General features: G+C 36.5%; 2 protein-coding genes across 3 annotated transcripts in view; both read right to left on the reverse strand.

Annotated features, from left to right (window-relative positions):
- LOC142336269 (uncharacterized) overlaps window positions 1-27,995 on the reverse strand; it is a 556,260-nt gene that overhangs the window by 455,096 nt on the left and 73,169 nt on the right. The window lies entirely within an intron of this gene.
- LOC142337129 (uncharacterized) overlaps window positions 1-27,995 on the reverse strand; it is a 92,698-nt gene that overhangs the window by 26,622 nt on the left and 38,081 nt on the right. For both annotated transcript variants that reach the window (XM_075386229.1, XM_075386228.1), the window contains exons 10-13: window positions 14,160-14,296; window positions 13,714-13,791; window positions 13,585-13,645; window positions 13,178-13,304 (exon numbers count right to left, since the gene is read on the reverse strand). In XM_075386229.1, coding sequence (XP_075242344.1) covers window positions 13,178-13,304; window positions 13,585-13,645; window positions 13,714-13,791; window positions 14,160-14,296 — 403 coding nt within the window. The remainder of the gene's footprint in view (window positions 1-13,177; window positions 13,305-13,584; window positions 13,646-13,713; window positions 13,792-14,159; window positions 14,297-27,995) is intronic.

Raw genomic sequence — 27,995 nt, forward strand, 5'->3', positions numbered from 1 at the left:
CTCTATTTGACTTTCGTGTTTGCTTGACGCTTAATTCTTGTTGTCTTTTTCGGTGAATTTTTTATTCGGAGTTTTTGGATACCTCTTTGCACCAGAACCACTCCGCAACGGAATCGCTTGTACCCGTGGTGTAATTTAAAGTGGTTCTGATAGGGATCGACTTAGCTCGGTGTTGGCCAATATGTGACTATATTCCAAGGGCTACTGCTTTGCTATCGCGTCATTTCCTGATGAGCTGTCGCTTGTCAGTGTTAAACCTTCTGTAAGAGGGGCAACCGTTACAATGTTTCGGTCTATTAGGTGCGTTGCATTGAGGTCACAGCCTTGTACAACGTGCGGTATTTGATTAACTTCGCCAATCTTTGCTGTTGACAAGCCTCCCAATTGGATTGATGTTTTCTGTTCTATTTCTGTCCACTTACCCGTTTGGCTCCCTGAGTATCTTTTGCTTTTATTCGGCTAAGTCTTCGCCATTGCAATGTCATCTGTCAATTTTGCCGTTCATTTTTCTGCATAGATCGAGGGGTCCCACTGGGTAGTTCTTTGTGGACGTTGACCCAGTTTATCCCACGTCCGCATTCTTCGTTTCGCCCTTCCTTCTACCTGTGACTTCCAGTGAGCATCGGTTGCCGGCCTTCGCTCTTCTTTTTCCTTGTGCTTTGTTCAGCTATCCTCCTTCTTCTGGGCGCTTGACGTCCGTCACTTGATTCTGAAATGGCTGATAATTGCTTTTTCACTATCTTCCAGTTTAAGTTCTACTCGCATGTTTTTGTTGCTGCAATTCTGAGTCATGAATTTGATTCGGGTCCCAATCATTTCTGAAAAAAGATAGGTCGTTTATGCTGCTTTTTGTAAATCTTAACGGCTCTAATGCTTTTATTCAAATGTAATTCAAACTTTGCTTCCGGGCTATCCAATTGATAAGCCACGGTAAAAATCATAACGAATTCTGCTGTTTGTTCAACTTTTCTCGTTGGGACGAATTCAATCTTAATTTTGTGTCTGCAACAGAGTGACCTGGTTTTGAATGAGCAAAAAGCTGACACGTGATCCGCTTTTATTATTCTGGGAATGCCTTATTTTCTTTGAAATTTTTTATTGCTGTTCTGACTTTGTATCTGAACAACACATTGCTGTAGGCCATACCAAGAATTTATCAGACCAGCAAATACAAACTTTTCCTGAGTATTAAATTTTCCTTTGATTATTTATCAAAACCAAGTTGTATTCTTTCGTTCGGTTCGACACATTTTGTAGTTTCTCCAATAATCTTTCGACTCGATGTTCCTTGTCATGACGACCTTCAATATGTCTTTCGTTGCTTCGATCATTTTTGATGTCATGATGACGTTCGTCGATTTGACTCATGCTTTGGGATTTTACGTTCTGGGGAATTTCTAACCGTCCGTCCATCCACAAGCAGTTGCCCAATTATGAGAGATCATTTGCGTACTCTCAATTTTATATATCCATGCTTATTATATACACCAGTTTGTCTTCTGGGTTGTCCCACACGAGCTTGGCCATTTCCCATAATAGAGGGTCCGGCGTTATGTTTGCCGCTATCAGGACCACATCGAAGAAACTTGGCAGTGCTCTCCCTTCGTCCATGGTTACCACATAGAAAGCGTATTTGGGTACGTTGACGAATATCCAGTTTTGGTCACTGAGCTCTTGGGCAGTTGTTCAAGGTGTCGGCGTACGCTTGCTCCCTTATCCTGTTCACTAACTCTGTGAACTGTGTATGCTGGCAATTGAATCATCGTCCGACTCTCCTAGTTCCTTGTTCTCGTCCCAACGGTTGCGGCGTCCTACTGCTCAATTATCCCAACGATGTCTAAATGATCAGAATATCTTTCTCACACTGAATTTGTTCTCTGCTTTAGCAGTATGAAAAAAGTTCTCGCTTCTGATTGGTCGAGACGTTTAGATTAATCATTTGATTTTTTCCACCTGGCCCTTTGAGCGTCACAAAATAGGTCCTTAACTTTGAAATTTTTGTTTTCCCATTACGCTTCAAAATCCAATTAATTTTTCGCACCATAAAAATGCTATCATAGTATGAGATCGGCAATGCTTTTCCTGCTTGGATAAATAACCTGCCATCCCTACGTTTGCTCCCAGAATATGGTCGATCGTATAGTTGAACAACATGAGTCTGTCCACACAGCGATTTAATCGGCTAATGTAAGTTTTATTGGCGCTATTTGATTTTAGTGCTGATGGTACTGTTTTGTGATCGGGCACAATTGTGGGCTACCAAGAACCTAAATTCTAGAGTGTTCTGTTGTCCAAACCCCTGTTAATAATTCTAAATAGTTTGTTGAGTTCTTTAGTTCGGCTGCATTTAACAAACTCTTTTCTGGGATTGCAAATGCGTTTTTGGCATCCATCCGCGATTCAAATACATGTTTTTGCTGATGATATCTCGGAAGGCTGCTGCAGTTTCCAATAGATTTCGAATGAGTTTTGAGAAGTTATTTACAGACTGCAAGAGTGATATTGTTTGTGCGATCTCGGAGGCGCTAAAATTCAAAACGTTCCTGTCTTTGAAACCCTTGGTAATTTTCCACTGGAAATAAAAATATGTCAACCAGTCTGTTTGAGTTCTTGCAAGTTCACATTTTTCATAGAGTTGCAGGTTTAGAGTTGCAGGTTGAGCAGTTTGACCCTTGTTTATGATCCATTGCGAACCCGCATCTTAAGCATGTACTTTGGTTTGAATTTTTCTAGATCGATTTCCTCTCGTGTATCGGGTGTTTCAGCTTCTTCTCTCCCCTCTCAGAATGTGCATATTCACTCCTTATGAATACCCCGATATCATTGTTCGGGTTGGTGAATGTGCTTGGGCTTGGTATCCTCTTTCATGGGTCAGCTCTAGTGCACTCCTACGGGCTTCATCTGGTATGAGTGTTTCCATGCACAAAACTATCTGAATTTTTCATCCAAACACAAATCTCACCATTGTTTCATCCTGCTTCTGTTTTCAGAATGGGTCCTTAACTTTGAAATTTTTGTTTTCCCATTACGCTTCAAAATCCAATTTTTTTTCGCACCATAAAAATGCTATCATAGTATGAGATCGGCAATGCTTTTCCTGCTTGGATAAATAACCTGCCATCCATACGTTTGCTCCCAGAATATGGTCGATCGTATAGTTGAACAACATGAGTCTGTCCACACAGCGATTTAATCGGCTAATGTAAGTTTTATTGGCGCTATTTGATTTTAGTGCTGATGGTACTGTTTTGTGATCGGGCACAATTGTGGGCTACCAAGAACCTAAATTCTAGAGTGTTCTGTTGTCCAAACCCCTGTTAATAATTCTAAATAGTTTGTTGAGTACTCTAGTTCGGCTGCATTTAACAAACTCAATGCGGATGCTACTGGTTGCCACCCGTTGGGTGTGTTTTCATTGTACTCTCTCGGGTGTAGCACTGTCTCTAATACTGCATGACTCTCAAGGCATACTATTCAAATTTGTTATTACGGTTAGAGTGCTTTTTTCTATTATATCTCTAGTCTCATTTTCTGGGATTGCAAATGCGTTTTTGGCATCCATCCGCGGTTCAAATACATGTTTTTGCTGATGATATCTCGGAAGGCTGCTGCAGTTTCCAATAGATTTCGAATTAGTTTTGAGAAGTTATTTACAGACTGCAAGACTGATATTGTTTGTGCGATCTCGGAGGCGCTAAAATTCAAAACGTTCCTGTCTTTGAAACCCTTGGTAATTTTCCACTGGAAATAAAAATATGTCAACCAGTCTGTTTGAGTTCTTGCAAGTTCACATTTTTCATAGAGTTGCAGGTTTAGAGTTGCAGGTTGAGCAGTTTGACCCTTGGTTATGATCCATTGCGAACCCGCATCTTTAGCATGTACTTTGGTTTGAATTTTTCTAGATCGATTTCCTCTCGTGTATCGGGTGTTTCAGCTTCTTCTCTCCCCTCTCAGAATGTGCAGATTCACTCCTTATGAATACCCCGATATCATTGTTCGGGTTGGTGAATGTGCTTGGGCTTGGTATCCTCTTTCATGGGTCAGCTCTAGTGCACTCCTACGGGCTTCATCTGGTATGAGTGTTTCCATGCACAAAACTATCTGAATTTTTCATCCAAACACAAATCTCACCAATGTTTCATCCTGCTTCTGTTTTCAGAATGGGTCCTTAACTTTGAAATTTTGTTTTCCCATTACGCTTCAAAATCCAATTTTTTTTCGCACCATAAAAATGCTATCATAGTATGAGATCGGCAATGCTTTTCCTGCTTGGATAAATAACCTGCCATCCCTACGTTTGCTCCCAGAATAAGGTCGATCGTATAGTTGAACAGCATGAGTCTGTCCACACAGCGATTTAATCGGCTAATGTAAGTTTTATTGGCGCTATTTGATTTTAGTGCTGATGGTACTGTTTTGTGATCGGGCACAATTGTGGGCTACCAAGAACCTAAATTCTAGAGTGTTCTGTTGTCCAAACCCCTGTTAATAATTCTAAATAGTTTGTTGAGTACTTTAGTTCGGCTGCATTTAACAAACTCAATGCGGATGCTACTGGTTGCCACCCGTTGGGTGTGTTTTCATTGTACTCTCTCGGGTGTAGCACTGTCTCTAATACTGCATGACTCTCAAGGCATACTATTCAAATTTGTTATTACGGTTAGAGTGCTTTTTTCTATTATATCTCTAGTCTCATTTTCTGGGATTGCAAATGCGTTTTTGGCATCCATCCGCGGTTCAAATACATGTTTTTGCTGATGATATCTCGGAAGGCTGCTGCAATTTCCAATAGATTTCGATTTAGTTTTGAGAAGTTATTTACAGACTGCAAGAGTGATCTTGTTTGTGCGATCTCGGAGACGCTAAAATTCAAAACGTTCCTGTCTTTGCAACCCTTGGTAATTTTCCACTGGAAATAAAAATATGTCAACCAGTTTGTTTGAGTTCTTGCAAGTTCACATTTTTCTATTTTTAATGAGATATTCTATTCGTCGAGCCTTTTGGGCGTTTTATCCACCACTGCGATTATGATCTAAAATAGAAGTTGTGACAATTGAAATGTTGTCAAAAATTGCGTGAGTTTCCAGAAAACCATTGTTTAAAAGAAGTGTAACTCTTTGGAGTCCTGCTAGCATCATAGCTAATCCATAAGAGCCTGTTCTGAATTGGTAGGTTCTTGTTTTCTTACCACTGACGATAGAGAACTTGAAGTCTCCACTTGTTTCTTGATTCAGTGGGAGTTACTCGTAAGCGATTTTTAGATATTTTGAAGAACCATATTTCACCGATTTTATTCGCGGTTGCAAATTGAATAAAATTTTCAGTCAATTGATTAATGTTCGGTATCTCATATATTTTTTTAAAAACTTGCTTATTAAGTTCTTTTGATTTGAGCACATTCATGACTGATTCGTCACGTTTAAATGTGGTGACACTGGGTGATACGAAATTGTCATCTTGGCAATTTCAGAGCTTTTTTTGTGTCATTGCATAGCAAGTCTGTTATTTTCAAGTTTACTTTTTTCTTTTAAGATTATTGGCACTCGTTTCCCTCTTCGCTGGGTCAGTTTCATTGGATAATTAAAATTTTCTTTTAATTTAAATTCTTTTATCTGGCCAATTTAGTTGAAAACGTCTGGATATTTCCAGTTAAAAGTAAATTTTTCAGTCCTATAGCTCCGGTTTCTCCATCGGGGCTTTTTCTGTTGGGATGTTGCTCTCCTGCTGTACTCGATTCAGACTCGGATGTGACGTTTGGATGAGCTGAATTCCTAAACGTTGCAGAATGTCACGCCCTAACACTGCAGAGCCATTTGCTATCACTCTGATTGTCGCCTATGAGTTCCTCCATAATGTATGTACCAATATTTCTGATTTTTCTCCTGATTGACTTCTGTGAATCTCTGTCCTGTTTTTAGGTTCTTTTAGTTATATGATGGAACCTACTAGTTGCTTCAGTTTTTGCGATGCAAAATTGTAATGGGTGATCCTCTATCAGCCCATGCGTGTGTGGATTTCCCCTGCAACTGAATTTCGATCCAATTTTCGGGCTTCTTGAACGGCGGGCGCTTCCTTGGACGCCTTTATCAACAACATTGGATAGTTATCCTAATCGTCATTTTGCTCACTGTTGGCTTCCTCTTCTTTCAGTCATCCCATGACCCATCGACTATTTGATGTATCCTGTCCTGAGTTTACCTTGCAAAGCACTTTCGTGCGTAATGTCCTGTTTTTCTGCAGCTATTATACACATAGAGTTGCAGGTTGAGCAGTTTGACCCTTGGTTATGATCCATTGCGAACCCGCATCTTGTGCATGAACTTTGGTTTGAATTTTTCTAGATCGATTCCCTCTCGTGTATCGGGTGTTTCAGCTTGTTCTTCCCCCTCACAAAATGTGTAGATTAACTCCGTATGAATACCCCGATATCATTGTTCGGGTTGGTGAATGTGCTTGGGCTTGGTATCCTCTTTCATGGGTCAGTGCACTCCTACTGGCTTCATCTGGTATGAGTGTTTCCATACACAAAACTATCTGAATCTTTCATCCAAACACAAATCTCACCATTGTTTCATCCTGCTTCTGTTTTCCTGTCAGAAATTGGGATCCTTCATAATTCTTTGAACACTTTTTCGAGCTCATGTTTACTTCCCTTGTCTTGCTACTAGATGTGACCTTCGTTGGTTGAATATTGTTCATAGTGCCAGTATCAAATTAGACACTGCTTTTTGTTCTTGTTGGACCCATTTTAATCCATATACATCCGCTGGTAGTGCTTTCCATCTATTTTCCCAGGGGATTAGAGGATCCTTGTTACAATCTGGCCAAAATGGGGTTAAAACGAAAGGGTCCTTTTACACATTCTTTCTGGTGGTGGATCCTGCTAATTGCGCCATAAAGTATTCCGAGTGTCCGTCTATTTCTATCTGTCGTGGTCGATAACACGGGTCAAAGAATTCAATAAGTTGAACTTTAAATTAAATTTCGAACTGAAAATATACAAAAATTAGCTTGTATTTATAGTGGTTATCTATGCGAAAATATACAGAGAAAATTTAGTTTAGCTAAAAATATTTTACATGATTGGCATGTGAATAGATCTTAACTCCGAATCCCGGAGGTGATTTTCTATTTTCATCAACGTTTCATGAGAATCATATATGGCTTGGGTACAATCGAGTTCATTTGTTGGAGGTCGGTGGATGTTAAAATCAGGTTTCTGTTGGTGGGAGAATTTGCTTCTGACATATGATTGATAGGTCAATAAAATAATGATAGCGCCAAAACAAAATTAGAATTGAGTTTAGTTTTGTGGCCATTACTTATCGACACAGCAATAAAGGTCGTCAGGTAAGTTCCTCTTTCGTTCTTTGAAACCTTAATAAAGAAAACTTCTAAGTTTCTTGATGTTTCTAGGAAACCATCACAACCTTCCTCCTTTTTAAGCAAGTTTGTGGGTATAGGTTCTCCAAATCTGTCGGGTTGTTTTCTGTTTCTTGTTGATGTTCGTGGAGGCTCTGAGGTTTCGGGTTGTTGGTGCTCTGCAGATGATGTGGCTGCAGAAGCTTCATCTTGAAGTGAAGGTCCCACATCTGTACTCTGAAGTTGTTGTTTTGATTGAGATATGGTCTCCTCCACTGCTGGTTCAATTTTCACATTGTCCTCGTCTAGTCTCGCAATTTGGTTGTCGCTCACTAAAATAGTCCGTGCTGAGTTTTCGGGCTGTATGAAAGATGTGTTCAGGCCCTTCTTGATGATGAAGGTAGCAGGAACTGTATTTGTCTTTTCGTTGGCCTTGAATAGAATGGGTTCGCACAAGTCGAAATCTGCTATTGCTGGTAGTCTCACTCTGCGTCCCAACAGGAGTTCAACTGGAGTTTTGCTCCTCGTCTTTGTAGTGTTGCGATGTGTCATCCGTTCCCTTTGCAGGAATGCTCCAAATGACACATTAAGGTTTGGGACTCCACGCTTGAAGTGCCCGCTTCACTGTCTGAACTGCTCTTTCAGCTAGTCCATTAGCTCTTGGATGATAGACGGGTGATTCTATTTTCTTAATTCCCAGTGATTCACACCACTGTTTATGGTCACCACCTACAAATTCAGGACCATTATCAGAAACTAAAGTTTTTCGTATTCCGAATCTTGCAAAGATCTGACTAAGATATATTTTAACTGTTTCTGATGTTCTATTTCCCGCGGGGAAGGCTTTTATCCAACCAGAACCCGCGTCAACAATTACTAAGATATTGCCTTGGTCCTTAACATAACCCCAGTCCATGTGGAGCCGTTCCCAAACGTCGGCTTCTGGCCACGTAGAGACCGTTTTTCCCAGGCTAGGCCTGTTCAATTGACAATTTTTACATTTACTAACAAAGTGTTGAACGTCTTGGGTAATGCCAGGCCACCATGCTATCATTCTGATTGATGCCTCAGTTGCATTCTTTCCGGGATGTGTCTCATGCGCTTTTGCCAAAACCAAGTGTCGTAGTTTGGGTGGAATGAAAGGAACAACACCTCTGAAGATGATTCCATTATGTAAAGTAAGTGCATCTTTCTGTTGTTCGAATCCTTTTTCCGCTTCTGAACATTGTTTCCAATTGCCGCTTTTGATTCGTTTCATTATGTCCTGGAAGAGTCTGTTTGTTCCAAGTTCAGTTTTGATTTCTGCTTGGGTCACCAAATCACTGTGGGCGAAGTAGATGTTATTGATTGCGAAGCACACTCGATCGTTGTCGGATTCGTCTTCGTCAAAATCCATTCTGCTCAAAGCATCTGCATGGGGTATCTGCTCCCCTGCTGTGTACTTCAACTCATAGTCGAAGCCCATTAGAACTATTGCCCAACTTGTGATTCTCGCTGATGCTGTCTTCGGGATCTCCTCGTCTGGTGCAAAGAGATATTTGAGTGGTTTGTGGTCAGTCTGTAGGGTAAATCGTCTTCCAAGAAGGAATTGCTTCAATCTTGTGACCACAAAGACAATTGCCAGTGCTTCCCGCTCTATGTTCGAGTAGTTTTGCTCCGCTGGAGTCAATTTTCTCGATACATATATGACTGGATGTCCTTTTTGCGAAAGAACCCCGCCAATGGCTTTTTCAGAGGCGTCAGTAGTAACTGTTGCTTCTTTTTGTAGACTATACGGCTGTACTAGTGGGTTAGCACATAATTCATTTTTTATGTCTTCAAAGGTTTTTTGTTGCATATTGCCCCATGAGAAATCGCTATTTCTCATGTTATTGAAGGGTAGCTTTTTTGTTGCAAAATCAGGAATCATTCTTCCGTAAAAAATTAGCTAGCCCAACAAACGATTCGAGTTGTTTATTGTTAGTTGGTGCTTTTGCCTTTTTATTGTTTCAACATGTTTGGGATCTGGTGCTATTCCCTCCTTTGAAATGGAGTATCCCAAAAAGCTAACGCTAACGATCTTGAAACATCACAACACCTTTAATTCCTTTGAGTGTTGATTCGATGCAATTCTGGAAGATTGAAGAAGAGTTTTTCAATCCCTGAGGTAGTTGGCACATTTTGAACAGTCCCTGAGATGTGTTGATTGTGCATGCATCTTTAGCTTCTTCGTCAAGTTCAATTTGATAGTAGGCATATGAGAGGTCAATTTTGCCAAAGTATGAGACCCCATGTAGGTTGTGGAAGACCGTATCCCTGTCCGGTATTGGGTAGTCCTCATTCATGACCTTGCCATTGATGTGCACTTTCAAGTCCACGCAAAGTCTCAGTTCTCCACTCTTCTTTCTCTGCCACACCACTGGAGATGCATTAGTGACTCCTCCTGGCTGTACTGGTTCAAGGATGCCTTGTCTGACCTTTTGTTCCAGCTCCTCTGTGACCTTGTCTTGAAGAGGTAGAGGTATTTTTCTGGCTTTGCAGAACATTGGATGTGTGCCTGGTATAAACTTCACATGAGCTTTGTAACCCTTCACAGCAGGTAGGTGCTCAGCTGTGATGTTGTTCACGCCGTGCTTGGGTAGAAGGTCTCTACCAAGTTGTCCAAATTCTTTATCAGACTGCACAACTGCAAGTTGTTTTTGATTGAGCCTGCTTCCGTTCCACTCAACGTCACAAGTAAGTGATCCCAGAAGCGTTAATTGATGACCATCATAAGCTTCAGGATGTCTTATCTTACCATCCAACTGAGGTTTACCAAGCTCAGTCCATATTTTTGATGATATCACTGTGCTATCTGCACCTGTGTCTACCTGAAATTTTACTTTGCAGTTATTTATTGAGATATATTCCCATGTCACAGACATGCTAAAGATTTGTTCTTTAGTATAAAACATTCCCATCTCCGATGCTGGAGATGCTTGCTCTCAAGAAACATTTTCTTCTTCGCAAAAGTTATTCTGTTATTGTACTTACCTGAATTTGGTTGGGGTTTGCTTCTACACATTTTTGAGAAGTGTCCCACTTTTTCACAGGTGTTTCATTTTTTACTTAGCGCTGGACAGGGTCTACTGGAGTGTGGCTTAACTCCACACCTAGTGCACATGTTGTTGTTTTTATTACCCGTAATTTTTTCATTTGGTTTTCGAAAAGTCTTTTCGAACTTGAACCCAACTTCTTCTTTCACCGTAAAGGGCTTATTACCTGATGAAGAACTTGCAAAAGCCATTGCTTGACTTCTGAACTGTAAACTCTCGGTCATTTCAGTAACCGACATTGCTGGTTTTGCTTTAATACCGTCTAGTAGTCTAAGTTTTGCTTCAGGGTCCCTCAAACCTGAAATAAACTTTATTTTTACCAACTCCTCTTCGGGGTTGGCCGCTGTTTTCAATTTTACGAAGTCACAATAGCGTGCTTCTTCTCTAAGACGTGCTAGAAAGTCCTCGTCTGACTGCCCTACACCTTGGATTACGGACAGAAATTTAGCCCTTTCTGCCGTTACTACTCTCTCTTTAGGAAAAAAATAATTTTGAATCGCCAATCTGATGTCTTTATACGGAGTGTCTATCAAATTCCTAGAACTCATTAAGCTCCTAAGTTTAATAATTGCATCTTGCCCGCACATACTAAGAAAGAGATTGGTTACCTGTAGGTCCTCTACAGTACCATCGGTGTTGACCTTGTCCTCTTTCTTCTCTGCGCGACATTTCGCCACAAAAGACATAATCCACGCAGTAGCTGATTCTGCATTCTGTAGATCCAAAATTTGTCTGTCTGTAGCTGGTCTGGACACCATTGTCGTGGTCGATAACACGGGTCAAAGAATTCAATAAGTTGAATTTTAAATTAAATTTTGAACTGAAAATATACAAAAATTAGCTTGTATTTATAGTGGTTATCTATGCGAAAATATACAGAGAAAATTTAGTTTAGCTAAAAATATTTTACATGATTGGCATGTGAATAGATCTTAACTCCGAATTCCGGAGGTGATTTTCTATTTTCATCAACGTTTCATGAGAATCATATATGGCTTGGGTACAATCGAGTTCATTTGTTGGAGGTCGGCGGATGTTAAAATCAGGTTTCTGTTGGTGGGAGAATTTGCTTCTGACATATGATTGATAGGTCAATAAGATAATGATAGCGCCAAAACAAAATTAGAATTGAGTTTAGTTTTGTGGCCATTACTTATCGACACACAAATAAAGGTCGTCAGGTAAGTTCTTCTTTCGTTCTTTGAAACTTTAATAAAGAAAACTTCTAAGTTTCTTGATGTTTCTAGGAAACCATCACACTATCTTTTTCTACGATCTCATTGTTTCAAATCAAACGACACAACCGATGAAGTGAACTCTCACCGGGGCTACAACTTTGGCGGATAGCAGCTAGATTAATGAATTGACTCAAGAACTGAATTAATGGATTAACAATTGACTCAAGAACTGATCTTTACTGCAATATGAACTTAACATAATAAACTCTATACTTCAGTATTAATATCTGTGTTATCTATGGAATAAGGACACATTTACATCTTGCGTTTACAAACTCTGGACTTATCTTTTCATGTCGTTTTGCGTTTTTTGATAAGCATGCAAATCAAAATTGCTGTTATTTTTATAGGAAGTGAGCACAGAAATATGTAAAGGATAATCATTACTAAAAATGGTTTGCCAAAACAACTTGTTCAATATGGTGGAAGAAGATTCATTTTTGTATAAAAGTTGCAAAATAATTTAGAAAAAAATTTAGAAAAAAAATCAGTTATAAATACAGTAGTTACAGTTGTTCTGCTCAACTGATAGTCCTCCGTAATCCCCAAACGTATTCAGTTGTTTAGATTTCAATAAAACCAACATTAATCTAACAATGTTGGCTCCACAATTTGATTAAATTTTCGAGCTAACATTTGGTCTCTTTTCAAGCTACCCAACCATTAAATTTTTTCACTCAAATCTTTTAAAGATATTGTCATTTTTAACGGTGACCATTTTTGCAAATGAAGCTGTTTGGACGCTGGTTAGATCCAACTGTCTTGATTTTGACTCTAAACAGAGGTCATAAAACTCGTTGTTCATTTTTGCTGGATCAATTTTTGATTTTGATTTTGAGCAGTTCGAAACTTGTGTTTGGGGCAGACCAAGCGGACCAAAATTAGGTGGGAGCTAGAGGGAAAAGAGTGTTTCAGGCATGACCGAGTGAAAAAACTCAGGAGTAGCTCAGGCGGAAAGCGCCACCAGAACCTTGCCCACACTTCAAGATGGGACCACACCGGACCCCCATGTCCTCTACCCATCCGTCACCCAAGTCCGTCTGGCCCAGGTTGAGGTCCTGGTGCAAAATGACTTAGGAAAATACCAGACCATTTTTGCTTATTAAATTACCCAGGCAGACCGAAATCACCTATGATCCAGACTTTGACTCTCTGAATTGTGCGTTCTTGTGCTCGTTCAAAAATCTTTATATAAAGACCCGTCGAGACCAAAATGTGATATGACCCAGACTTTGGCTCGTTCAAGTTATGAAAAGACTCAAGATTGTCTTGTCTTGAGTTGCGGACATATGTTAGTGGAGGCGTCACCAATCATCTAGGACTTGGAGGAGGTCATTGATAGAGCGACAAAACAAAAGTATGAACACCAAGAACGGAGGAGAAAACTAGTGAGACACTGAATCGCTTTTTGGGTACATATTACAATTGTCTTAACTTGAAATGAAACACTAAAATTACTTTTTAATTTTTCGTCTAAATTGAGTATTTCGTAAACAAACTGACCATATGCGTGAAGAAATATCCTGCGTGATGCAAGTGAATCTGCAGTGTGAGCAGTTGGGATAGAGACTAACTCGTTGCTCTTCTTAACGTCTATAGTTTGTTGCCTTCTCACAATGGCACACGTACCCTTCAACCAATTGGTTTTTCACTTTGATTCAATATGTCTAAGTTAAATTCCATAGTCGATACCGGAAAGCTATAGGCAAGTATTTTCCATCTGGCCAGCACCTGTCTTGAGTTGCCGATCTCAACTTGCATAGTTTATCAGATCTTGTAATATTCATCCAAGAAAATTAATCTTGTTAAGATCTTGCCAGAGGGAAATTTGCAACGGTGCAGCATCTTGGTGAGGGGGGATAGATCCGGTTTTGAAGGTTAATATTTTGAAAATTGCAACTTCAACTAACACTTTTGCAGATATAGAAGTACTCTGTTGATTTGAGGTTTTTACACACAGTTTTGTTTGGCCTGAAAGAAGTTAAATATCGAGGAGGTACCGTTAATAACAAAGTATCTTAAAACAACATTCAGCTTACTCGAAGAATATAGATTCTACAGCTCCTGCCTGGTCCAGCAGGTGTTCCAATGGGTACTCTTTGAACAGGGGCAGATTGCTATGAAACGAAGTTACCTAATTCAATTATAACACGGATCTCAAGTTTCTAGAGAACTAAACTGGATTTTAAAAGGGCTTCATTCGTCGTGTGCAAAAACTTTTGTAAATAAAAGATATATTTTCCGTTTAAAACCCGGTCTGCCATTCAGTTTGGTATATGAGAAAAATCTCAATAATTCATTCTTACTCTATTCATATTACTTTGTGTCATTTCTTAAGCAAAACTCTCGAAGATGTTCATTCCAAAACAAGTTGAGATTTTGAGGATTGTAAAATTTGTGAAAGACTGGTATCATCTTAACCGCAAATAATTTTGCGTTTGTGCGCAATTTATGAACGCATCATTGGTAGGAGAGTTTTTCTGACCTGAGGAAGAGTCTTGGGACCCTTTCGTTGAATTTGCGTAGTACCTGGAACCAGTCAGTGTCCAGATAGAGCACCTGGGTACTCCCAACAGACACTAACTGGTACTCACTCGGACGACACTGTTCTACGTCACCCACCTGTAAAACATGTACACAGCTATACACGTCACTTTCTAGCCTGAAAAGACCCATTAAACGACCTGTGTCGAATAATGGTCAGACTTTTTCTCAACCATAATAAGTTTGTTGTGAATAGATGATTAAAGTGCTCATTAAAGTTCAATATTTAGTGTAGAGTACAACAGTTTTGGTCTAAGCATAGTCAGTTTTGAAAACCACTCACCCATTAAAAACTAAAATCTCCCATTTCGAGGTCTTTATTCAAAGAAGCACAGGGGCCAAGCAGCATTCAAAATTACTCGCACGAAGACGTTATGAGATCGAGCTAAACTCTCGTCATAACTGACTCGTCAAAATCTGGGGAGCTGAACAAGGGCAATTTAAACGCTAAAATTGTTCCGGAACACGCTTAAATTTTGGGTCCTGAAAATATTTATAGTGCTTTCAGTTTTTCAGATCGTATCAAGATTCAAGGAAAAAAATATTGCCCTCAAGTTTGTGATAATTTACACAAAGTAATGTCAAAAGTATAAGATTTTACAGGTTTTGTCAATGGGTTTCAAGTTTAGTTTGACTGTGAACTTAAATTCACACACAGCGAAGCTTCATGCTCTGATGAAATTGATAGATGTAAACGAATCAAAAACGAGAAATTCACTATTCTGTAAAAGATCTCTAATTTTTCAATATGCGTCATCAGTATTTTCATAGTTGACTTACTTCATATAATTTAAAAATGCTAGATTCTATAAAATTCTTAATGGAGGGTCATTGGGACTACATGATATTGAAGCTTCGATAATGGGTGGTTAACTAGTTTGCAGAGTTTAGGAGCTAACTTTAAGCATGCTGATTATGTAAACAAAGGGAAAGAACTTGAGCGATGAAGTTGGAGTGGAATGAGGCTTTATTTGTTATGTAAACAAAAGAGCAAAGCAATCAAGCTGTCGGAAATAGTCAGAACGGTACTCAGATATCATTAACGAAATGGACCCAGCACGACTACTGCAGCAAAAAAGTGGAAGAGCTTGGAAAAAGCTATGATATTTAATTATGAATTCCATCAAATCCTAAAATTGCACCCCTAAAGGCCATTTTGGTATGCTAAAATTGAATAAGTATTCCCTATAAGCAACTATAAGTTTCGGCTTACTGTTTAGTGTTATCATAAAGGATATAATGGTTATGTTAACTAGTAAAGATTTGTGTGTATAAAAGGGAAGGAAAAAACAAAAAATGCGCTTTAAGGGTTTTGTCGGGCATTTTTTTCATTTTTCGAAGAAAAAATCATTTGTTTGACCATAACGATTACCCACAGCATGGAGAATAATAACAAAGAAAAACAAATACAAATTTTTGTCGCAAACATTATTGTGTGAAAAAGCAAAGCAATTTTATATGGAAAAAAGGTTTACCATTTGTTTTATTTTGCGCATGGTCAGAGCGAACAATTTTAATAATTAAAAAATGTTTCGTTTATGGTGTAATTAAACAAGTTTTTTGTTTCTATGTGCATCATAACGAAATTAATTGGAGCGGAAATGTGGTTGGAAGGAAATGAACGAAGATTTGAAATTAAAAAGAAGCCTAATTGAATTTTTGTTTGTTCATTCTATAGTCGGAGTTTTGGATCAAATGTCGTTACGAAAACTTAAAGACCATCCAGTGGAATCATAATTTTAAAGGGACTTTCCAATTAAAGGGCAATTGCCGAACAAATCTGCGTAAATGTTGGAAATAACTGTTGGTGTTCTTATTTTCAAATTGTGCCATACAGTTGAGCATAACAGGTAAAGTTTGGGAAAAGTGTATACTTGAAACTGGAGCTAGGAAAAAGTAACATTTCTATAGTTTTGGTAATTGCACAGTGGAAGTAATCAATATTGTCAAGAAAAAGCAGCAATTAAAGTATTGGAGGTTCAAATGGTCAAAAAGTTTGAAAATTGGAATTTTTAGTAGAAATTTTGGTACAAGATAAGTTAGAAAAGTTATGGTACAAGATTGAGAATTTAGGTAGATAGAAGGAACTCTTGTTAGGACTTAGTTGAAGCAAACAGAAGAATCCAATGGCTGTTTGGAGGAAATTCTGATAGAGAGAAACTCAAATGCTAGAATATCAAGCGTCTATAATTTCACCATACCCCGGGAAGTCCTCAAAACCCTAGTTCCTCAAGTCCTATCAACCTCAAATTTTACTCGTTGACTCTTTGGACAATTGAATATGCATTGAAAAGATACGCGAGCTCTTTCCGATAACCCCAAGCTGTTTATGTTTATTTTGCTTTTAAAACAATCAGGAAAAGATGCGATAACTGATTTTTTTTGCTTCCATAAAAGAAACAACCTTGTTTACCAGAGTCACAGGGTTCTTTTATAACCCCACAAAATTTTTAAAAACTCTAAATCGTTATTTTCAACTTCAAAGTATTAACGATGACAAATAATTCACACGGAAAAGGAATAGGAAGTCTTAAGTTTTCATCTTTTATTCGTTCTTTAAATCATCGAGATTATAAGAAGAATTGATAAAAACTGGATAAAAACAGACATTGTTACATCATAATAGTAAACAAAGCACCATTAACCCAAATCAGATGTATCCATAGCTGTGAAAACATAAAAATTAGCATGCTTACATATAGATAAGGTGTCAAGGAACATGACCTTTTCTGAATCCTGAAACTAGCAAACCATCTAAACCACCGAACTGCGGTAAATTTGAGCAGACATTTACAAAAGATAAATTGCATCTTGTGACCAACATTTTACACCCACTATTACACTAATACGATAGGTCACAATGTTCTAAAAGAAACGACACGTCACGTTTTGCTGATAAAAAACTGATAAGGTTGAGTACCCTTAGGCATAAGAAAAAAGCTTAGGGAGCGTTTTGCTAAGCTAAAGAACAGCAGTGCATCAGTCAAAATTCAGAGAAAGTGAATACGTTCATGTGGAGAACTGGGTTATCAGAGTGAAAAATTGTAGTTTTTCAGTGAATTCTTTGTGAAAGAACATAGTTTCGTAAGTTGCAGTGAGTGAGACTGCAAATCTACTTAAAATCTCTGGTTGCGAAGATGATAAGTTTCTGGCCAGCAACAGAAGTACTCTGAGGCAGAACTTATCAGTGTTATTCGTGTCAGGAAAGAAATTGACTGATTTATGGATACTTGTGGATAGTTTGATTGAACTGTTTTGAATTAGTTTGTACCATTAATTAGTTTCAATAGAAAAATTCTTTTCAATTTTACAATCTAAATCCACAAATTCAGTGACGCAGGCCTTACACATTTCACGAATAGATATCCACTGCCAAAATTCAAGCAAAGTGACACAAAATTAACATGAAAATGAATTGATGGAACAATGACTGATTAATTACTCGCATGCCGCCACGTATGTATAAAACTTTGAATAAAATTTTTTAAAAAGCAAAGAGAATTGGCAGATTTAATAGCAGAGTGAAGTTTGACAACTTTTTAAATATGTATAAGAAAAGGAGTATCACGACTCTGCGTTTGCGATCAACTGGGGCAAAAATTTACATAAGATAAATTGCATCTTGTGACCAACATTTTACACACACTATTACACTAACACGATAGGTCACAATGTTCAAAAAGAAACGACACGTCACGTTTTGCTGATTAAAAAAACTGATAAGGTTGAGTACCGTTAGGCATAAGAAAAACGCATAGGGAACGTTTTACTAAGCTAAAGAACAGCAGTGCATCAGTCAAAATTCAGAGAAAGTCAATACGTTCAAATGGAGAACTGGGTTCTCAGAGTGAAAAATTGTAGTTTTTTAGTGAGTTTTTTGTGAAAGAACATAGTCTCGTAAGTTGCAGTGAGTGAGACTCTAAAGCTACTTAAAATTGCTGGTTGCGAAGATTATAAGTTTCTGGCCAGCAGCAGAAGTACTGTGAGGCAGAACATATCAGTGTTATTCGTGTCAGGAAAGAAATTGACTGATTTATGGATACTTGTGGATAGTTTGATTGAACTGTTTTGAATTAGTTTGTACCATTAATTAGTTTCAATAGAAAAATTCTTTTCAATTTTATAATCTAAATCCACAAATTCAGTGTCGCAGGCCTTACACATTTCACGAATAGATATCCACTGCCAAAATTCAAGCAAAGTGACACAAAAATAACATGAAAATGAATTGATGGAACAAGGACTGATTAATTACTCGCATGCCGCCACGTATGTATAAAACTTTGAATAAAATTTTTCAAAGTGCAAAGAAAAATGGCAGTTTTAATAGCAGAGTGAAGTTTGACAACTTTTTAAATATGTATAAGAAAAGGAGTATCACGACTCTGCGTTTGCGATCAACTGGGGCAAAAATTTACATAAGATAAATTGCATCTTGTGACCAACGTTTTACACACACTATTACACTAACACGATAGGTCACAATGTTCAAAAAGAAACGACACGTCACGTTTTGCTGATAAAAAAAACTGATAAGGTTGAGTACCCTTAGGCATAAGAAAAAGCATAGGGAACGTTTTACTAAGCTAAAGAACAGCAGTGCATCAGTCAAAATTCAGAGAAAGTGAATACGTTCAAATGAAGAACTGGGTTCTCAGAGTGAAAAATTGTAGTTTTTTAGTGAGTTCTTTGTGAAAGAACATAGTCTCGTAAGTTGCAGTGAGTGAGACTGTAAAGCTACTTAAAATTGCTGGTTGCGAAGATTATAAGTTTCTGGACAGCAACAGAAGTACTGTGAGGCAGAACATATCAGTGTTATTCGTGTCAGGAAAGAAATTGACTGATTTATGGATACTTGTGGATAGTTTGATTGAACTGTTTTGAATTAGTGTGTACCATTAATTAGTTTAAATAGAAAAAATCTTTTTGATTTTACAACCTAAATCCACAAAATCAGTGACGCAGGCCTTACACATTTCACGAATACATATCCACTGACAAAAATCAAGCAAAGTGACACAAAAAAAACATGAAAAAGAATTGATGGAACAATGACTGATTAATTACTCGTATGCCACCACGTATGTATAAATCTTTGAATAAAATTTTTTGAAGTGCAAAGAAAATTGGCAGTTTTAATAGCAGAGTGAAGTTTGACAACTTTTTAAATATGTATAAAAAAGGAGTATCACGAATCTGCGTTTGCGATCAACTGGGGCAAAAATTTACATAAGATAAATTGCATCTTGTGACCAACATTTTACACACACTATTACACAAACACGATAGGTCACAATGTTCTAAAAGAAACGACACGTCACGTTTTGCTGATAAAAAAAAACTGATAAGGTTGAGTACCCTTAGGCATAAGAAAAACGCATAGGGAGCGTTTTACTAAGCTAAAGAACAGCAGTGCATCAGTCAAAATTCAGAGAAAGTGAATACGTTCAAATGGAGAACTGAGTTCTCAGAGTGAAAAATTGTAATTTTTTAGTGAGTTCTTTGTGAAATAACATAGTCTCGTAAGTTGCAGTGAGTGAGACTGTAAAGCTACTTAAAATCGCTGGTTGTGAAGACTATAAGTTTCTGGCCAGCAACAGAAGGTCTGTGAGGCAGAACTTATCAGTGTTATTCGTGTCAGGAAAGAAATTGACTGATTTATGGATACTTGTGGATAGTTTGATTGAACTGTTTGGAATTAGTGTGTACCATTAATTAGTTTTAATAGAAAAATTCTCTTTGATTTTACAACCTAAATCCACAAATTCAGTGACGCAGGCTTTACACATTTCACGAATACATATCCACTGACAAAATTCAAGCAAAGTGACACAAAAATAACATGAAAATGAATTGATGGAACAATGACTGATTAATTACTCGTATGCCGCCACGTATGTATAAAACTTTGAATAAAATTTTTTAAAGTGCAATGAAAATTGGCAGTTTTAATAGCAGAGTGGAGTTTGACACTTTTTTAAATATGTATAAAACAAGGAGTATCACGAATCTGCGTTTGCGATCAACTGGGGCAGAAATTTACATAAGGTAAATTGCATCTTGTGACCAACATTTTACACACACTATAACACTAACACGATAGGTCACAATGTTCTATAAGAAACGACACGTCACGTTTTGCTGATAAAAAAACTGATAAGATTGAGTACCTTTAGGCACGAGAAAAACGCTTCGAGCGTTTTACTAGGCTCAAAAACAGCACTGCATCAGTCCAAATTCACAGAAAGAGAAAACGTTCAGGTGAAGTTTCTGGCCAGTTACAGAGCTAATATGAGGCAGAAATTATTAGAGTTATTTGTGTCAGGATGTAAATTGACTGATTTACGGAAACTTGTGGATAGTTTGATTGAACTGGTTTGAATTAGTGTGTACCATTAATTAGTTTAAATAGAAAAAATCTTTTTGATTTTACAACCTAAATCCACAAAATCAGTGACGCTGGCCTTACACATTTCACGAATACATATCCACTGACAAAAATCAAGCAAAGTGACACAAAAAAAACATGAAAAAGAATTGATGGAACAATGACTGATTAATTACTCGTATGCCACCACGTATGTATAAATCTTTGAATAAAATTTTTTGAAGTGCAAAGAAAATTGGCAGTTTTAATAGCAGAGTGAAGTTTGACAACTTTTTAAATATGTATAAAAAAGGAGTATCACGAATCTGCGTTTGCGATCAACTGGGGCAAAAATTTACATAAGATAAATTGCATCTTGTGACCAACATTTTACACACACTATTACACTAACACGATAGGTCACAATGTTCTATAAGAAACGACACGTCACGTTCTGCTGATAAAAAAACTGATAAGATTGAGTACCTTTAGGCACGAGAAAAACGCTTCGAGCGTTTTACTAGGCTCAAAAACAGCACTGCATCAGTCCAAATTCACAGAAAGAGAAAACGTTCAGGTGAAGTTTCTGGCCAGTTACTGAGCTAATATGAGGCAGAAATTATTAGAGTTATTTGTGTCAGGATGTAAATTGACTGATTTACGGAAACTTGTGGATAGTTTGATTGAACTGGTTTGAATTAGTGTGTACCATTAATTAGTTTTAATAGAAAAATTATATTTCACTGTTGAATTTACTCAATTATTTGTCTCTGGCTATAAGTATACTTGTTGCTGGTATTACATATTTTTGATTAATTCAAGTATACAGAGTGAAGTTTTTCAAGCAGCCGAGAGAGCAACGTTTTTTGGGGACAACAAACTACACACCCAATAGCCACCAAACAAATCTTTCGCAATTCCGATAGGATTTCGGGCGCTAGTTAGTCCCCAGTTAGAAGCCTTCTAACGACGAAAATACAAAAATTTACAGATTCATATAGTGTTGCAACTATAGATAAATTTCTCAATTAGCATAAAGCATATACAAAATTAAAAAAAAACATAATTTACTTTTAAAAAATAACAGACCTCTATTTTTAATTCTGAAGGCATCGAAAAGAGCCTCTAACAGATCAAAAAACAGATATGAAAAATGAACAGGGAACACCTTTCACAACAACTAAAATGTTATCTTGCTTCATGAAATAAACACCATTAATCCAAAATTCAGTGACCAAGGCTTTACACATTTCACGAGTACATATCCACTGACAAATTTTAAGCAAAATGACACAAATTTAACATGATTATGAATTGATGGAACATTGACTGATAAATTACTCGTTTGCCGCCACATATGTATAAAATTTTGAAAAAAATTTTAAAGTGCAACGAAAATTGGCAGCTTAAATGAAGTTTGACAACTATTTAAATATGTATAAAACAAGGAGTCTAACGAATCTGCATTTGCGCCTCATGTTCCAACCCACTTATCCATATTTTTGGTCTAACTGTCTGCAAATTAAGTAGAAACTAAACTTTCGATTTAAAACAAACAACAATGAAATCTCAAGGATTCTTGATGAATTTTTCAATACCGACAGAAGTTTATGTCAGTGAGGTTAACTGTTATCATTCAACTAGCATGCACAAAAACTGAACTAAGCAGAACTTATGTTTGACGCGAAAAAATTAATCTAATAATATTTCTCAAGCAAATAAAAATTAATTTTATCAAGTAAGCAACAAATTTTCTCAAAAAAACAGTGAATTGAATTCCACTTCTTCGCTTTTCAACCAAGAACTTGGAATTGACCAAAGATATTAACACAAAAATTTTTGTGGTATTCGATAACAGCAGCCTTTAACTGTCAACAAAGCGAATGAACCAACATAACCGAAAAAGGAAAGCACAAAAACAAACAGGTGGTGTTGAAATTTTAAAAAACCAAGCACAAAATTTTGATGAGATAAACATTACGCCTACTCAGAGAACATTCACCGGCATTTCAAAAAAACTGAGCAAACCAACTAAACCGACCAAAAGGAAAACTAGAAAGCTCATAATCAAACTATTGAAATTTGGTGGCTCAACAGCACACCAAAATTATTAACAGCTGTGGACCAAACTTTATTAAAAACCAGTTAAATTTTTTTTGATCGAATAATCGACAAAATAACTAAAATTATCAAGGCATAAGAAAAACAAAAAAGCAAGATTCAAAATATCACTTAAACTGTTTTAAAACTGACGGTTTTATTGACGGTTTGATTAAAAGATAATTTTTGAGTACATCTATCGGCCAAAATTGACAAAATGGACAAAAACAAATTGGGCGTACATTTCATACCCCTACTAAAGTATAGTCCTGAAAAAAATTGGTTTATATTGGCTGCTACTAATCTCTGAGTTTGTCGCCCAGTTTTTTTCGAATTCTTGATAAAACACGAACTCACTCAATAGCACGTACATCTTTTGGCAAAATAATTGATCCAATTTATCCTCAAAAATTAGTTTCCCTGCTTGAGCTATGCTACGATTAAAGATGTCCTAAAACCTTTTTTAAACCAAGCAACACGAACAAAAATCTTTTGGACACTGAAACGTTTACGAAGCTATTTTTTTTGTTAACAATGAATCAAAAACCATTCTACTAAAACAATGAAATGACAAAAGAATTCCTGATGACTAGCACCCTGATACTGGCTCGATTTTCCGGATAATTGACCAAAAAGGAGACAAAATCGAAAACAAAAAAAACAATGCAGAACGAATTTTGCAATAATATAATTTCTTCAATTAAGAGTTGCACAAAGACGCCGATATCCAAATTGAAATTTTGTAGGAATTTAGAGAAAAGCGTGTTAGTTCAAATCTTAGTTGAAAGAAATTACTTTTTTATAAATTAAAATTTGCATCGCATCGTTTTTTTTATTTCAATACGCGTTGAAAATAGAAAATCAAAACTTGAAGTTAAAAAATGTATGATATAGCTTACCAAGGTAACGTCAGAATGAGTTATTTGATTCAAAGTAACAAAGTTATTGAAATTAACTACGCTAAGTTTAGCTGAAAAGATCAATATCTTGTTGATGCGCTCTGATTTAGATAATCACAAATAACTGTAAGTTATCTGATGCTGAACATTCCAATCCCCAAATTAAAGACTTATATGGCCAGGATACCTCCGGAAAAGGGTATAATTCTAATGAATTTCTAATGAACTTACCATTTTAGGTCAGACTGAGGACTCCAACCATAAAAAAGGTGCTATGATTGGATCTCTATCTGGATTATTCGCATTGTTAATGGTCATATTTACGAGCAGTTTTTGAGTCTTTTCCAGTTCACAAAACACCATCGTGATCTATTAATCAGATATGTTCTGTAAGTTTCAAAGTTCATCTGCAGAAATCATTTTGTTTTTCTCTCATTCTCTAATAGTCCGTTAAAAAAACTTAGTTAAAAACGCTTATATTCCGCCTTTGGAAGTTCATATACCAACAAAATGGGAACAACATTGGTTGTTTGCTAACGAAATTTTTAAATGAACATAAATGTACCTCGTGAAGTTAAGAAATTTTTTCTTCTTTTTTTGGTACTATTGAGACCGCCTAATCAAAATTATTGATGGCAAACGGTTTATGGGGGTAAGTTCTTAAACATATATTTCATTTTGTTTTTTTAATCCTCGATTGCGAATCCTGTCATAACCCATTTATTACTTCTGGTTAACACTTTTGGGAATAACGGTGATACTGGTGGCATTTCTGTTTTTCAAAACAGGAAATGATAATAATTGGGGTAAAATATGTAAACTTAACTTGTTTTCCGTTTTTGCTGAATATTGGAGCTAAATCCGTTCTTTGGTTGAAAATCTTATTCTGGGAACAATTTTGCTTTTGGGGATTTTGGGCATTTTTTCAGGCCGGCGACCACCAACAATTAAATTAGCGAGAAATTATGAATCAGTGGAAGATTTCGAGTTGTTGTCGACGAGTTTACTGTTATTTTTGATCATTTTCTAACCGTTTGGCCAGATTTTTGACCGTTTGGCCAGATAAAAAGATTCTCTGGTTTCAAAAAAGGGGTTATTAGAATAAACGTCTATGCCAATAAACTAATTCTGTCACTATTAAGTGCCGCAATTTGCTATTTGAGAATTCTCTGTATTTGGCTTTACGCGCACTCGGTCAATATTTCTAGCACCGTCTATCAGCCCAACGACAGTTGAGTGACAGTGAAATTAGTAGTTCAGGCTAAGAAAGAAAACCAATCGAAACATAGAATCAGCAGATGATCAAGTTTTGAACACTATCCACTTATCGCAAATTTTTTTTTCCAAAATTATCTCCCGAAATTTGATGAGTGGTATGGTGAAAACTGTACCATCAATTGCCGTGCAGAAGAATTTTGACGATTTTTAAATTCAAGTGGACGTACGTATAATTTATTACTTGTACTAAGATGACTGCCAATCGGGCGCTAAAATTGTTAAGACTCGTAAACTTTCTCTCCCATCGATAAACTGAGTTTAATAACAGCATAGCGAACGATCCTCTCGGATCTATTCATTTTTGGGGGCGTAAAAGATATAAGTCCACTAAGCTGGGGCCTCCCAGTGGTGTTTTTTTTACGCACCCAGTTACAAATTAAATGTTGCTATGTAGCACGTTACTATGTAAAAAAATAGCACGTGCGCCTGGGAGCCTAAAAGATATAAAACCACTATATATAATTTTTTTTATATATATATATATATATATATATATATATATATATATATATATATATATATATATATATATATATATTATATATATATATATATATATTTATATATACAATTTTTGCACAGCTTCCTGATGAAATAACTTGTTAGCTCTCGACGAACACTGCAAACATTTGAAACAAGTTGCGCAACTTTGCTTCGGGATCAGAAAATCTCAGACATGAATTTAGGAAAAACACGGAGGCTCGGTAATGTGCGTACGCACATAAGGTTCCGACCCCGCTCATCCACATTCTTGACTTAATTGGCTACCAAATGATGAAGAGATAGAAAACTTTCAAAAACATACATATCGTTCCATAAACAACCAATGGAATACAAAAATGCCACCCTAGAGGGCCGATGAACGTTGTTGATAATATGACTACCAGAAAGGACAATAATAAATGCCAAACAACAAACATTATTTGAGACCAAAACACGATTCCTATAATAAATGAAATGATAACAAAATCAAACTCGAATCAGACAAAATATCAACGAAACAATTTAACCTAAACATCATTAGAAAAAATATGGAACCTGTCCTCAATGCGACTGGTTAATAGGCCGACAAAAAAGAGCAAAGAGGTGGGAAAATACGTTTCTGTTTGTGAATAGAATTATTTTCATTGAAATCCCTAAAATGTTTAACTATATCTCCATAGGAAGCAATTGAGACATTTCATTATCTAATGTTTAATTGCGAAAAATTTCAAAGCCAATGGGACCTGCGATTACTGTTATAAATTGAAGCGAAAACAAAAATCCTATAAAATGTACAACTACAAAAAAATCTCAAGTATTTTAAGAAATCTCGTAGTAACAGCAGTAACAAAGCCGATAAACAAATGTTCGAAGCTAAGCTCGTTATAAGGATTAAATTATAGTTCACGTAAAACGGGTTGTGTCTTGTGTTTACAGAGTTTGAGCTACAAATCGACCGAAAAATTAATTAAAAATGACCAATTATGCTCGAAAACCCAATTATGTTTTTCAAAATCAAATATTTTCAAATGTCACAACAGACTTCAAAAAGATTTCAAAAAACAACGATGAATTAGGTTGTAATACCCCAGGAAGCCAGCCAATTGGGCCTGTTGATAATGAGACTAAGTCATGACCCCTCAAAACAAAAACAAATATATAAAGAAGCCAAAACTTCGAACAATTTTACGAGAACACACCGTTCAAGGCAATATAATTATAAGATTTTACCTGCAAGATTTGTATATTGTCAATTTGGATATTGTCAATTTTTCATCAAAAAGTCTTCATTCTAAAACGTAGACATGACAACAAAAAGATACCCAGAAATTGAACAGTAAAGAAGTCTCGAAATTTTTAATGAAATTAATGGTCGAAGCGATCAGTCACAACGTATAACCAAGCCCGAAACCTATAAAAAAACTTGAATCGACAACAGTAAATCAGACTTCTAATTAGTGAGATTGAGTCACATGGTTACAAAAATGAAAGCAAAAATGATACAGTTAAAAAAATTTCTTTTTTTATTTCAATTTGAGTCAACAAAACAAATAGCTGTGAACATCATTTTCTAACTAGGTTCAGTTATACGTCCTGGTTAAGCCATTGAGACCTATCGGTATCAGGTAATTGGCGTATAACAACAAAAAGAAACACAAACGTAGGCAAAAAAAAATCCATAAAGTTTTGCGAGATAACTGTGTCTCAGCCCAAAAAGCATGAACTATATAACAAAAATAATTAAATATTCAGATACGCGTTCTTCCATCGCCGTGCACTTTTCCTACTATGCTTTCCTTCAATTGCACTTGTCGATGATGTGATAATACGACCAGGAAACGAACTGAACTCATAGAATATGAAGTTATGCTCAAAAAATTGAAAATGCGTTGTATCAAAACAAAGAAACCATTAGTTGAACATAAAAACGTTAGGGAATTAATTTATAACCCACAAAGAATTGGTTTCTGTCTGATTTTACTGAGACTGCGCCCGAAATTAGAGAAACAATAGAAAATAGTGGCGAAGTTCAAAAACTAACCGATTTAATCAAAGTCATAACAGACATTAGATAACAACTGAAAAAAGTGCAAGTTTCTTTTATACCTCCTGGAAAATAACTCGATCTTTGGTTGGGGGCAATAAGTTATTGGGCTTCGATATTTAGCTTGGTTATTGAGCTAAGATTCGGCAAAAAAGATTACAAATGAAAGAAATAATCAAGAAGTACATAAATATTTTTTTACGAAAGCAATTGGCCAGAGCCATAAAAACCACGAGCTTAACTCTGAAACCGTAACATAATCTCGATTGGCCCCGTCTTTTTAATTAATATCTGTCATTGATTTAGCACTAATTTGAAATTCTTGTAAGTAAAACAAAGTATACAAAGAAATCATTTACATAGTGGAAATATTTTGAAAAAAAGTCCCTCCCATTCAAATCTAAAAAATTTATTATCGTAAGGATTCATGGTTGTTATCAAGGTCAACCCAGATGCTGCTGCCCGTCTAACAAAATACTCATTTCTTCAAATCGTTGCAAAATAGATCAATTTTTAACAAAATCTTTCAGTTTGTCAAAAATAAAAACGCATTTTGTTTAATTAATGAGTTTAAATTTGCAATAAATTTGCAAAATTATAACTCCA

Source organism: Convolutriloba macropyga, chromosome 3 (genome assembly GCF_964194025.1).
Source record: "Convolutriloba macropyga chromosome 3, txConMacr16.3, whole genome shotgun sequence".
NCBI classification, from domain to species: Eukaryota; Metazoa; Xenacoelomorpha; order Acoela; family Convolutidae; genus Convolutriloba; species Convolutriloba macropyga.